This window comes from Anguilla rostrata, chromosome 10 (assembly GCF_018555375.3).
Source record: "Anguilla rostrata isolate EN2019 chromosome 10, ASM1855537v3, whole genome shotgun sequence".
NCBI classification, from domain to species: Eukaryota; Metazoa; Chordata; class Actinopteri; order Anguilliformes; family Anguillidae; genus Anguilla; species Anguilla rostrata.
In genome coordinates, this window is record NC_057942.1 from 16794843 (window position 1) to 16809813 (window position 14971).

The 14971-nt window shown below is 44.7% G+C and overlaps 1 protein-coding gene across 1 annotated transcript in view; it reads right to left on the reverse strand.

Moving 5' to 3' along the window:
• Positions 1–1750: 1750 nt before the first annotated feature.
• The window catches only part of cacna1ba (calcium channel, voltage-dependent, N type, alpha 1B subunit, a), a 186895-nt gene continuing 173674 nt past the window's right edge, over positions 1751–14971 (reverse strand). The window contains 4 exon segments of the mRNA XM_064354484.1: positions 1751–5985; positions 7687–7904; positions 10304–10520; positions 14870–14908. Coding sequence (XP_064210554.1) covers positions 5467–5985; positions 7687–7904; positions 10304–10520; positions 14870–14908 — 993 coding nt within the window. The 3' untranslated portion in view covers positions 1751–5466.

Below are 14971 nucleotides of genomic sequence, written 5' to 3' on the forward strand. Positions count from 1 at the left end.
CAGACTGCAAGTATTTTGACAGTGACACAGTTTTTGTTGTTTTGTCTCTGTACGCCAGAACATTGGATTTGAAAAAAATAAAAAATGAATGTGAGGTTAACATGCTGTTTTAATCTGTGGGTATTTACATCCATATCAGGTGAAACATGTAGATATTTTATAGCCTTTTTTATACATTTTAGGGAACCAAAAGTAATTGGACAATTGGCTGCTCAACTATTTCTTGTCCAGCTGTGTGTCATTGCATCATTAATTCATGTGCAAGAAAGCTAACAGAAGTAGTAATGTTTCTTTCTAGAAGTGGCATTTGCTTTTGCAATCTGGTGCTGTTGCCTCTCAACATGAGGACCAAAGATGTGAAATGCAAGTAAAGCGGGCCATCACGAGGGTAAAAAATCTGAATAAATAGATCAGAGACATAGCATAGAACATTGGGTGTGTGAAAATTATCTGTTTAGTATATTAAGAAGCAAGAATGTACTGGCGAGCTCAGCAATAGTAAACTACCTGGTAGAGCATGAAAGACCACTGTACTGGATTAGCAAAGAATGCATGTAATTGTGAATAAAAACTCCTTTTCAACTATCAAACAGATCAAGAACACTCTTCAGCATATAGGCATAGATGTGCTGAAGACTACCATAAAGAGAAGACTGCATTGGTGTAACCTCAGAAGGTTCAGTGCGAGATGCAATCCAGGTGTAATTCTCAAGAACAGAATGGCCAGTTTAGAGTTTTCCAGAAGTACATTTTAAAAAACTGTAGGGGACATTTTCTGGGGGAAAAAAAGTCTCATGGATAAATGAGATTAAATTAACCTATACCAAAGTGATGTGAAGAGTAAAATGCTACAGACGAGTGGAGAAAGAAATGCTCATTTATCTAAAACATACCACCTCATCTGTGAAACTTGGTGAAGGTAGTGTTATTACAAAGGCATGTATGGCTGCCACCGGATCTGGCTCACTTGTCTTTCAACCAAACTTGTCAACCAAACTCAAAACTCATTGGCCAGCGTTTCATCTTTATGAAATTCACTTTAACATTATGTTAATTTGTCCAATTACTTTTGGTCCCCTAAAATGGGGGAACTATGTACAAATAGGGCTGAAATTCCTACACAGATCTCCCAACACGGATGAAAATGACCTAAAATTAAAACAGCCTGAACATTAACTTCATATTCACTGTTCTATTTCAAATCAAATGTACTGGAGTAGAGAGCCAAAACAACTAAAATTGTGTCACTGTCCAAATACTTACGAAATACACTATACATATATGTGTGCCATTTATTTCTCAATAAGGCAACCGGCTTGATTCCACCGGGGGATTTTCGGAGAAAAGTGGTTTATTCCCGCACCTCCAGGAAAGCTGATATAGGACACAATAGCGATCTATGGTCTGCCAGGGTCAGGGAGTAGACAATTCTACAGTTGCAACAGGAAATTCCAAATATGACAGGGCCAATTTTGAGATTGGGAGGGCATCACCAACAGAAGGTTCTTGCATATCGTGAGCTGTCTGACTTTTAACAAGATAAATAACCGAGTCTCCTCGAAATGATTCAGAACCTGAAGTCAACCTACCTCTGTAAAAGAAGCACATAGATATCTATCAAACATACAGTACGACAGTGATTTAAATGCATACTTTATCATTTTCACCATGGGCCAAAGAAGCAGAAAACCAGCTGTATTAAAGGCACTCCATAAAACAGCATAAGTACAGACAGCAACACAAAGATTACAAATTTTCTCTTTTATGTTTTTATTTTAGTTCAAGGACTTCGCTTCATACAAAATTTTAACTGTAGAAACAACTGCAGAATTCAAAGTCTGACCAATAAACCGAAATCAGGCAGCAAACAACTCCCAGGACCCAAATAAATTCAGTTCCAGCTCTGTTGCAAACGCGGAACCTGTAATATCGCCAAACACTGTTTTTTTAAATATAAAGATATTTTTTTCCACAAACCCCCTTATTCATATCAAATATTAAAAATTAACAACAAAATGATTACATTGTATCAAAAAAGTACGAAGATGAACAATATTTCTTTTTTTTACATGCACATACATTTTCAACATGCAAACATTACTTTTTTCCATGTACAGCCATATCTAAACTGGAACTGGTGTGCAGAAACAGATTGTAGAAGTTCAACGTTTGGCAACTGACTGAAGGATTCTGGGGAGGAAATCTTTTTTTTTAAAAACAATACAGAGGCTGCAATGGATGAAGACGTTTCACATAAATTCTAACGTACCGATATCTGCCCTGCAACGGCAACATGGGGCAGTAGTGTTTGGGTGAAAAATAATTGAGTCAGTCTTATAACCAAACCAAAAGGTGCTACACATCTGTAATCCAATTACTAATGCACATCCTTCGAACCATCGTATATTCCCAAACTGGGTGATTAACATTCTGAGACGTTCACTCTTTTCTCCCACTCTTTGAAGCTGTAAAGCAGGTATATCTGTGGCATGCAGTTTTCAAATATACCAACTTGCAGAACTTTTCTACGAATGTCCTGTTAATTTTTCATTGTTTTTTTTTCTCTTTAATTCATTGTGCCTTTATGCATTTTTTAAAATATATATATTTTTTAATAGATTTTTTCAGAATTTTTTTTATATATAAAAGATTTGGTCACAATCATGCTGAAGCCTGAATCTGGAGATCCCAGCAGGTAAAGCTACAGAAAGGATGAAGATTTATTTTTCAAAAGTGTCGTCATGTTGCATAGCCCTGCTCTCACAATAGTCAAAAACCCTACTGCTGGAGACATACAGAGCCCTGTCAAGCTTGTCGTGATGTCATGACAGCACCTAGCTCCACCCCTCTCACCAGGACCAATAGCAATGGACTAAAAATAATGATTGGCAGCAGCTACAATTTGACCTCAACCTGTAGAGTGAAGCAGAGCAGTCGGCGCCATGCGGTTATTAGTAAAAATGTGGCACCCTAATTAGAGAAGGAAAAAACAGGAGATGTGGAAAGAACCAACACATATCCTATCCCCCCGCTCCCAGAGCACAGAGAATTACACATTTCGACATGCCACAAGAAGACTTGGACTCAGTGAGGCTACCGTATTCAATCTTTGATCTGAAGCAGACTACACTTTTAAAGACAGGTGTTTAATGGGACACCACAGTGTTAAATTAACAGCGTTTTAATGGTCAACATACAAACATCACTCAGGTTCCAGGTGTGATAATAAGGTGCTGACCATTCTTCTGTAAAAGCTGACAGTGGTCAGAGGCAGGACCCTCTGGAAAATAAACCTGTGTGTAATGCAAGGGGCAGGGCTTGTGAACCTGCCAGCACAACACAGGACACTTGTAAGTTGGTGTCAGGGCCTTGACAACACAAACTTCCACCAGGGCTCTGCGTCTTTCTCTTCTTCTTCATACGCTCTTAGCAAAAAGTACACAGCTACCCCAAAGTGTACATTTTCACTGCAAAATGCCAACTTATACCGGAAAAGTGCGCCTTTTTTTACCTCACAGCGCACACTTTTACTGCAACGGACACATATTCACTACAACGTGCACTAGAAAAGTGCACCCTTTTACCTGGCAGTGCACACTTTCATTGCAAAGTGCACATCTATCACAAAATGCATACTTTTTAAAACATCAAATCCTTTACCCTCCATAACATTTACATAAAAGGCAATAGCTAGCAATGCTTTCTTCGTGTACCCTTACAAGAAAAAGAAATATACACCGTTACTATGTGTTCATAACCTTTTGACAACCAAGTTTAAAGACTCAAACATGCAATTGTGTTACTCTGGTTACGTTGTCTCTGCTGGACAGATATACAACTAATGCAGTTTTCATATTGTTTACTATTCATATATATATATATATCCATATATATTTTTTGCACTAGAGTTGTTTTCCCCATTCATTATCAGGAAAAGGTCAAATAAAATATGATAAGAAATTCCAAGTCCTCTTATTTAAAAAATCTGAAATTGTATACTTCTCTGCCTACAGCTTTAGACCTTGTATTATCTAACATGGTTAATACAGATGTCTCACACATATCAGTCCACACACCTCCTTCTCTTAAGTGTTGATGCATGGAAAAAGGGGTTGAGGTTGCATCTTTACTACAAGATATTTAAAAGGTTAGGCACTTGGTAATAAAGAACTGGAGCCATCAGTAGGAAACAGTAGACCTGACATGAGAGTGAACTGCAAGCAATTTACATAAAATGCAGCTTTTTTTGAAATTTCTTTTTTTTTTTTTTTACAAAATTGCACACAATGAAAAGATAAAAGTTCTTCTACCATAGCCTGATAAAAAGTAAAACGAGTACATTTCACGTCCCTTCTTCCTTTCTTCTTAAGGTCACAAGCAGTGATGATGTTTTGCGAGGCATGTTTAAAAGAGCAGCAAAATGAACAATCATCAGTTTAAATATAATTGATCCAAACTTAAAGACATTTCCACCGGCATCCTAACTGTAACATGTCGTAATGAGGTTTACACACACGGTAGCTCTTGGTTGGTAAAATGCTAAAAGCTGAGAGAAATGGAGGACGAGAGATTAGTGCATTTTTCCGTCAGTCTCACAATCGTCTGCATTCGAAGGCCCCCTTGGAAAGACGAAGTCGTCGTCGCGGGTTAAATATAAAAACAGCGACCGTGGGCACCTCCTCCTCCTTCTTCCCTTCATCTGACATCGCTTGTCAAGTAGGCTACTTCGTTCACATCCCCAGTGCGCAGGACGGACGACCTTCAGCAGGGGTCACTGTTTCCCCACATACTGTGAGAGGAGATTTTGGCATATTTCCATTGCAGTTCTACTCGCCACAGCCAGAGTATAAGACACTACTTTGCAGTATTCATGTCTGTGTTGTTTTCCCGCATCTGTCAAATGCCACTTGTCTTTAGTGCAAAAAGAAAAAACGTAAAAAATAAAAAAAAAGACAAAACGAGAGACATTACAGGCTTTTCCTGCCACAAATTTTCCTTCAAAAGAATTGAAATCGCTTCTGCAGTTCAGGTCAAAATCCAAAATTCAGAACAGCAGTTTCTTTTTCTCATACTCTCATACTTTTCTCATACATTTTTCATTCCTTGCCTCTTCAGTTAAAACATGTGCATGCATGTGCGAATACACACACGTATACACATGCATCGACACACACACACATGCACGCGCACACACATACTACACACACACACACACGCACACACACACATGCACACACATATCCACAAAAACTGTGTAAACTACCACTTTCAGGGAGATGATAAAACTCATCCTGTTTTCTTCCCCAAAAATGCATTCTTAAAAATTTGTAAGAACTTGCATTTTCCCATATGTGTATGTGTATGCATGCATGCTTATGCACGTGCATGCCTGCATTTCGTGTGTCTGCGAGTGTGTGTACGTGTGTGTTTGCACGTGTGCGTGTGTGTGTGGGTGTTAAAGCCATGCTAGCACCAGTCGTCCTCCTCTATGCCCTGGTAGTGCCTGGGCGTACGGGCGCCCGAGCCAATGCCCAGGGTGAAGTGGTATCCGTTGGGCACTGCACGGCTCTGCTGGGGCGGGGGGGGCAGGTGAGGGGTGGCGGTCCGGGGGGGGCGTCCGGCGGGGAAGCTGAGCGCGTCCTGGAAAACCCCCGCCTCCTCGGGCAGAGTGTAGTACAGACTGCCCCGCCCGTCGCTGTACCCCAGGGAGGGGTCGGAGCCGATGCGGGTGACGGGGGAGGGCGAGTCCGTGTCGCTGCGCAGGAGGGCATTGTGTTCCGAACGCCCGCGGCTCATCCTGCCGGGACACAGGGCGTGCGGGCCCCCCTGGGCGGGGCTAAACTGCACGGGGGAGGAGTTAGCGGTCCGGTAGGCCACAGCGGGGCGGGGGATCAGGGGGGTCTGGGGCAGCTGCCTGCGCCCTCGGCAGGGGGTGCTCGCCCCCGAGGTCAACGTCGCGGGGCTCCCTTTAGCGGAACCACTGCCCTACATGAAAATTGGAACAAAGCAAATCAAAAAGGATAAACGGGATGAAGACGTGACAGCGACGCACGGCGACAGCGAGGGGGAGGAGCCGAGTCAGCGAGGGGGGAGGGGCCGGGATGTGAAAGAGAAAAATAAACACACGTAAAATGGGGGGGGGGGGGGAGGGGGGTGGAGAGGACAGTGTGCAAACACAGGGGGCGGGAGACAGAGTGAGAGAGGACAGCACAGGCACAGCACAAGATGAGAGAGGGCACACGGAGGTGCAACACAGAGACGAAACGCACAGAGAAATGGTGATAAAGAGAGTGGGAACAAAAAGTGAAACATCGTGAGCGATTGCACCGAGGGTGGAAAGAAGAGAGAGGTTAGGTTTCGGCTGAGGAGGAAACAGGCGAGTGGTCAGAAGGTCAATGCACTGGATTTGACTGTACTGCGAATACCATGTACTGTATACTGAGGCCTGGATTCAATCAACATTCGCCTGCAGTTTAACGGCAGTGGTGCTCTATTTCTCAACAAACACAGTTTAGCAGACTTAAAGGGCTGTCTATATTAACTCGGCAAACTGTGTTTGTGAAGAAAAATTACACTTTCTTTCATTTGCACGTAAAATTTTAGGAATGTTGATGGAATCCAGTTTGGTTTCTAGTATTACTTTAATTTCTGATTCATTTCATAAATGTGTATGAACCCTGTGTTTCCCAAAAAATAATGCTTCGCAAATGGGATTGACTTTAAACACACTTGGCCTAGCATTATGAGAAATTCAACTCTAAGCAAACACTTGGTTGCAGAAACAAAGTATTTGGGTACGAGCAAGACAATGACTGCAAGAGTGGTGTGTGTTGAGGAAACTCATGGACACACTTCCACCAATTTATTCTAAGGCACTTAGTGACTTAAACCTATTGACAAACTCAAATTGAATTTCAGTTCACTGAATATTTAATTTTTATGCAATCACAAATAATGTGTAGATTTGCCTTCCACATGCATTTTCACTTCCTTCCCTATCAGTGAGGAGACAGGAAAATTAGTCAAGGACAGACATGCAGAAGATTCATGCACAAGGAGATTTTCACACACATAAAAACTGATTTCAGGCATATTCATCAGCAATTGACTGGGCTAACATCCACCAACAAAAAATAGAAAATAAGTTACTGTAATATCGATATTCTAAGTATAAAAAACTCTAAAAAGTAGGCAATATTTGAACTTTGTCAACACATAGATACATACATGCGCAAAAACAGGAACTGTACTTTAGGTGCACACACATACAATACAGACACACACATGCATGAACACACACACACACATGCTATACTGGTGTGGTCCTGGGGTGCTAGTGACACTGCACTATGCTATCCTATGATGCCAAGTTTCTAGTTGCACAAAACACAGGCGATGGGTCCTCCTCTGTTTGATCAGAACTATGCCCTCTCTAACCTGAATGCTTCGTCCTAATTTCTGCCCAGCCCCTATTCCTCCATCTTTGTTCTGCCATGCCCCGCCCTCTCATCCCTGCCCCCTGGCTGCACCTGCCACAACCACACCACCACACCATGCCCCTCCACCACACTACCAAAAGATGCTGACTCCACTCTGCAAAGCCCCTCCTCTGATACCGGCTCCCTGGCCACACCCCCCCAGCTCTCCCGGCCACTCCCCCCGGTGCCCGGCCGTCGTCCCTCCCACCTGCTTGTTGAGGCCCAGGTCCTGCCCGTCGCTGGGGGAGGTGGAGCGGCTGGCGGTGGCGGACTTGGTGTGGCAGTGCTCCCGGCTGCCGTAGCGGTCGCAGGAGTAGTACCGCTGCTTCTCCGCGGACGACGAGTGGTGCTTCCTCTCGTGGGAGCGGCCTCGGTCGTGCACCCGCTCCCGCGGTACCAGGTCCCCGGTCGCGTCGCCTGGGGTACCTGGGAAACAGCCCACCCAGGGGGACAGGAAGCAGATAAACACAACACGTGACCAGACGAGCACATCTTGCCTCGTCAGATATTATCTTTTTCGTGCAGCTGAGAACCCTATCATGACTTTTGATGTGCATACAAAATTAAATGACTTCATACAACTCAAAGACACATGCACATTGAGTCACAGAATGTGATGCCTTACATGACATAGGCAATCCAAATACGCAATATACCCATTTCATTTCTTTCATCGCAAAGCTGGGTTTATCGATTAAGAATTTTTGGGTTTTGGCTACTGAATCAAACACATGACTTGTCTGTTATTTCATAAGAACGGCCACTTGTTCGATTGCAGACAGACAGCAGGCATAAAACATGTTTTAGTAGTGTCTGTCTAAACATGTAGACTTAAGATGGACTCTAGGTAACAGATTTAGTTTAGTTGCCAACACTGTCTGAAGGTCTCCTGCATTATTTATGATACGGCTCATTCTGTAAGGGCATCTTCCACAGGGGCGGGCTGGGCTCTCTAGCACAGAGGTTCTGTCCTCAGAGATGTTGCGAAATGAATACAACTGTGTGTGGTGTGTGCCCTCCCAAATGCATGACTGTATTCTACACAGGGATCAGACTGTGTTCTACAGAGAGAACAGACTGTGTTCTACATCAAAACAGACTGTGTTCTATACAGAGAACAGACTGCGTTCTACACAGGGAACAAACTGTGTTCTACAGAGGAACCAGATGATGTTCTACACAGGGAACAAGACTGTGACAAGAAACTATGCAACTGTGGGCTTTATCACACAACAGCAAACTTTCTGCCAAGCACTGCTTCTCTCACTGGTAAATATCACTCCGACAGAATACATTTCATCATTTTTTTTTAAACGAAGGTTGGTTAACAGGTCATTTTACTGTGCTCAGGAAACTGGCTGAGTTATACATAGAGCCCCAGCTGGTGTTACGCATGGGGAACAGACACACACGCAGACACATGCGTCCAAACACACCCCGCTCTCCCTGCCCAGGGAGCTGAGAGGCTGAGACGTGCTCATAAATTATCGGGTCATTCGGTCTGCCTGTCTGTCAGACTCTTTTATCTCAGTAATGAAGCCCAGCTGCGGGCCTCTGATCTCTATTGCAGATGAGGCGCGCCGATGACTGACCTCAGATCAGCTCTCCCTCTCCGGGGAGAGCAGCTCGCTCTTACAGTGACTGCTGCCGGTCTCTGGAAAGTTCCAGGGGGAAAGCTATCTCTCCGAGATGTTAACGTACCACAGACGGTTTTATGAGGGCCAGGGAGGCGGGATGGTGTGGGGTTGTTTGAACATTTTGGTTGATCTGAGAATCCCCCTTTTATAGTGGGCACAGTCAGCCATTTGTTTGTTCCAATGTGTATTGAAGGAAGGTGATTATAACATTCCAAGGTGCCTGAAATTTTAAGGTGATCCCCAAATGGAAATTTGAAAAGATTTAACTAAAAGTAACAGAAAAAGAACCACAGTTATTGGAGATTAGTGAATGTTTCACGATTACTACTATTGGACAGAACCTCAAAAATATTTTGAAAATTCATATAAAGAAACATAATCCTTCCAAAAGCAGCTGGCAGCTTGTAGTTTATGGATATTCAAGAGGGAGCGTGACAGAGATTCTACAGACGTCCTTCAGAGGCAGAACTTTTCCCTGCACAAGGAGACACTGTGTGTTTCAACCAATGAAGGACCTTCGCTTGTCTTACGGATCAGCCTGGTTGAATGCAGGGGAGATAAGGTTCCCACTGTAATATCAATGTAGATGAATCCTCACAGTCTGCTGGTGAAGAGCCCTGGTTTGCTCAAACCCCTACTGGCGCTCTCCAGGAGAGAAGCTCCGCACTCAAGCTCTATTAGGATGGCTGCCAGGAAGGATCATGAATGGAGGATCATGAGTGAAGGATCATGGATGAAGGATCATGAATGAAGGATCATGGATCCTGTAGTTACGCCTGTGTTGGGTCAAGCTGATGTGATATCTGACAAGATTTTGAACCACGCCCTTCAGAGCACTCATGTTTGGTGTGTGTTAGTGTGTACGCATGAGCGTCCTTGCTTGTGTGTGTGGATCTTTTTGTTGGTATAAATATGCTTGTGTATGTGTGCGAGAGTGCGTATCTGTATCCTCTATACTGTGTGGGTGTGAGAGTGTACTTGTATGTTTGTGCGTGTGCCTGTGTGTGCGCGTGTGTGTGTGCCTGAGTGTGTGTGTGCGTGTGTGCATCTGCATACGAGTCAGTGCTGCGCATGTGTCGTCATGTATGTGTTAGCATACGTGAGAGAAAGAGTGCGCCTGTACCCCGTGCACATGCACGTGCGCGTGTGTGTGAAAGCGGACGCGAGCATTTCGGCGTGCACGCTGACCTGCAGCGCTGGAGGGCGGCCCGTTGGATGACCTGTCCAGTGATCGCTGCTTCCTGTCCTTGTCCCTGCGGTGATGGCAGCGGTGATGGTGGTGGTGATGGTGAGGCCTTTCCTGGGCTGGCCTCTCCGGGGCGGGGTCCTGCAGACTGGCCTCCGGGTGGCGCCGAGGGGCCAGGGTGGACACGGAGCGCTTCATCGGACTGGAGTCAGGGATCGGCTGGGAGAGGCAGGGAGGAGAGTTCAGTCCACGCCGAAAAAATGAACATCCACTCAACTCAGGAGGCCATCTCAGGACTCCAATTCAAGGACCCGCAAAAATTGCACAGTACAGGTAATATCACAAGTGTTGCTGATCATCAATGTAAAGGCAAGGCAATATAAAAATGGTCTCAGTATTCCGGAAGATAATGCTGTCCCAGGATCATCTACTCCAATCCAACCTCTAACCATTTCCAGTAGAAGGTGTTTCCGGATCCAGGATCTGTTTCTAAGTGCATCACTCATATCAAATGTGAACGCAAAGCTTTTCAAGACAACTACTTAAGCCTTTCAATGAAAATGTAAGCACATTAAAGTTAATCTTAAGCCATTTTTTAGCAATTTTCCTTTAAGTCTTTTATTTGATCTTATTTCAAAATTTGAAATGAAATTTTGAGAAATTTCAATGTGTGTGGACACTGCATTCAGATAACAATGGCATAAACACACAACTTGCACGTGTCCGGGAGTTCTTTCCGCACGTTGACCACATTCTTGACTATGGCATTGGGGTGACTGAACTCTTTTTGAGGTCCATTAGACACATAAGTGTTTGGACAACATTGTGCACATTTCCAAAGCCAGACAGACACACTATAAAAAATGAATAATTTTACCAATTCTTTCAAACTGCTTTAGAACTGAAATAAATAACTGGAACCTTTTTCTCTTCTGTCAAACCTGCATTTCCTCTCTCTTCTTCAGTTTTACTAATATCTATAGCTTTGTGTTTTTGAATACCAGGTGGTGTGCAGGCGATGACTTGGCTGAGACAAAAAAAGAACATGATGCAATACTGGCATGATAACAGTTGAATCTGAATCAAAGGTGAGCTCTTTAGGAAGGACGAGGTCTGTGCCTGCATTAATGAACACCACGGAAGCAGAGAACAGCTCAGCAATAACAAGCTCAGCGTCGCCCTCTGCTGGAGTGATTCTACAATTGTTAAACTGCACCATCTTTAAAAATGTGGCCATTTCCCCCAAATTGGTTAAGTAATCCGTCGTTCTTTCGACAGCTGCCAGATTAAAACATTGACTTGCAATTAGAAAAGGATGATGACTGACATTTAAATTCATTATGATCCTATTATGATCATTTACAGTTTGATAAACGTTTTAAAAGCCTCACCCGTTAGCAGCATCTTTAGCCTAATGAGTCATGCGTAAGCTTTAAGCTCATCACTAATACTTATACTGATTTTACATGATATCTGAACCTTTTAAATGGTTTAAGTAATATACTGTTCCACACTCTGAAGTCTACTCCATTTGACACGAAGAAGAAACTATCTTGCTGACATGTGATATTTACAAAAATAGACCACACACAATCAAAATAGGTACAGGGAATTTATCAGTTCAGAGCATTAGAGTTCTGTGGTCATGTGTTCTGCTAACAGGCAATATGGCTGATAAAACAGACCAGTAAGTGCTGTGGACAACTCAAGTGCTCTTGGTACTGGTTATTACCTATAATCCACCTCTATAATCAATTTCTATAAATGCTGCATACTGGGCAGAGAGGCAGTGTTGTGGGTAACATGCATAATGCCTTGAAATGACTTTACTCGGGATTGAACTCACAGCTATCTGGTTTTAGAAAAGGCACCACTAATGAACCCACTGATCCCAGAACCAAATAGCTTTTCTAAACAGGGAAAGGTTCAGCTTGAAACAATGATCTATTCCTAAGGCCACTAATGTGCCTGTTCAATTTATTGCCAGCAATTTCTTTCCATCAGTTAAGAGCTAAGTCTAAGTATTGTATTGTCATATACCCTTCCATTTTCTATACCTTTTCAGTTGAATGCAAAGAATTTTAGACTTTCATTCCTGGTCAACTCTCCACCACACATCCCCTGAGACATCCCCATACTGTAGCATATCCTTTTTGATTGGCCTGAGCTAATTCAGCTTAAAGGTCAAACAGAGCAATGTATTTCACAAGTTCTTAATTGTGCTATATAGGCATTATAGATTGCATAAAACAAGTCAGAAAGGTACAAAGGGTGACCATGTCATCCTGAAAGGTTTTAATTGTCCAGAAGGTTTTGCCTCCAGACAAAACACCCGCAACCTTACTCAAACAACGGGTCCGGCCCAGAAAAGCAACAAAAACAAATCCCCAGTCTGATCAGTAATTCAGGGGGGCAGTTTAAACACAGGTGGCTAGCTACCTGGCAGCTGCGCTTTCATAAACGCCAGCACGCGTGCCCCCCCAGACGATAAAAGCAAAGGTCGCCCCTCACTCAAATGGCGGGAGCGAGACGCTGGGATACGCCACCTGGCAGGCACTTTGATTTCCTGTTTCAAACTGAGCTGAATGCTAATCCCCTGATTGCCACTACCTCATTTTAATGCATATTTATGCCACTGTCCCAATATCTAGGGGACTGTAAATCCAGGTGCAGTTTAAACAAACAAAATAATTTAATGCTGTCATTATAATAACCACACACTTCTATAAATAATTGTTTAAAAACTAGTTAGTACTGTGTATCCACCAAAGATTGCCCTGGCACCTATTTAGATTCTGCAAACTTTGGAAAAGATGGTGTGGAGCGTGGACGCTAAGCAGAGGTAGTGGATTTTGCACACTTTGGAGAGAAGGACGTGGTTTGTGAAACAGTGAGGAGCGCACAGAGGTAGAGAACTGAGAGTGGTGCACTGTAGTGACAGAGTAGACTCCACACTTTGAAGAGGCTGATACATGAGACAGAGAGGAGAATTTGGTGCGGTGTATGAGATAGAGAGGAGAGGTGGGTGTGGTCTAGGAGACAGAGAAGAGAGGTGGGCAAGGAGTATGAGACAGAGTGGAGAGGTGGGTGTGGTGTATGAGACAGAGAGGAGAGGTGGGCAAGGAGTATGAGACAGAGTGGAGAGGTGGGTGTGGTGTATGAGACAGAGAGGAGAGGTGGGTGTGGTGTATGAGACAGAGAGGAGAGGTGGGTGTGGTGTATGAGACAGAGAGGAGAGGTGGGTGTGGTGTATGAGACAGAGAGAGGAGAGGTGGGTGTGGTGTATGAGACAGAGAGAGGAGAGGTGGGTGTGGTGTATGAGACAGAGAGAGGAGAGGTGGGTGTGGTGTATGAGACAGAGAGAAGAGAGGTGGGCATGGTGTATGAGACAGAGTGGAGAGGTGGGCGACGTATATGAGACGGAGAGAATTGAGCATGGTGTGTGCAATGGAGATCAAGAAGTGGGTGTGGTCCATGAGACAGAGAGGAGAGGTGGGCGTGGTGTGTGAGACAGAGAGGAGAGGTGGGTGGGGTCTAGGATACAGAGAGAGGTGGGTGTGGTGTATGAGACAGAGTGGAAAGGTGGGTGGGGTCTAGGATATAGAGAGAGGTGGGTGTGGTGTATGAGACAGAGAGAGGAGAGGTGGGTGTGGTGTATGAGACAGAGAGAGGAGAGGTGGGTGGGGTCTAGGATACAGAGAGAGGTGGGTGTGGTGTATGAGACAGAGTGGAAAGGTGGGTGTGGTGTATGAGACAGAGTGGAAAGGTGGGTGGGGTCTAGGATATAGAGAGAGGTGGGTGTGGTGTATGAGACAGAGAGGAGAGGTGGGTGGGGTCTAGGATACAGAGAGAGGTGGGTGTGGTGTATGAGACAGAGTGGAAAGGTGGGTGGGGTCTAGGATATAGAGAGAGGTGGGTGTGGTGTATGAGACAGAGAGAGGAGAGGTGGGTGTGGTGTATGAGACAGAGAGAGAGAGGTGGGTGGGGTCTAGGATACAGAGAGAGGTGGGTGTGGTGTATGAGACAGAGTGGAAAGGTGGGTGTGGTGTATGAGACAGAGTGGAAAGGTGGGTGGGGTCTAGGATAAGAGAGAGGTGGGTGTGGTGTATGAGACAGAGAGGAGAGGTGGGGGTCTAGGTATAGAGAGGTGGGTGTGGTGTATGAGACAGAGAGAGGGAGGTGTGGTGTATGAGACAGAGAGGAAAGGTGGGTGGGGGTCTAGGATACAGAGAGAGGTGGGTGTGGTGTATGAGACAGAGTGGAAAGGTGGGTGTGGTGTATGAGACAGAGTGGAAAGGTGGGTGGGGTCTAGGATATAGAGAGAGGTGGGTGTGGTGTATGAGACAGAGAGGAGAGGTGGGTGGGGTGTATGAGACAGAGAGGAGAGGTGGGTGGGGTCTAGGATACAGAGGGAGGTGGGTGTGGTGTATGAGACAGAGAGGAGAGGTGGGTGGGGGTCTAGGATACAGAGGGAGGTGGGTGTGGTGTATGAGACAGGAGAGGTGGGCGTGGTGTGTGAGACAGAGAGCAGCACGCAGACGCAAGGGAGGCAGTACAGAAGTACATACTGAGAGGAATGTCCCCGGGGAGAATCGAGACTGGCTCCGCTGTAGGATGCACGGGTGGAGGACAGGCACACAGCAGCCATGGGACGGCATCGCGCAGGAGCA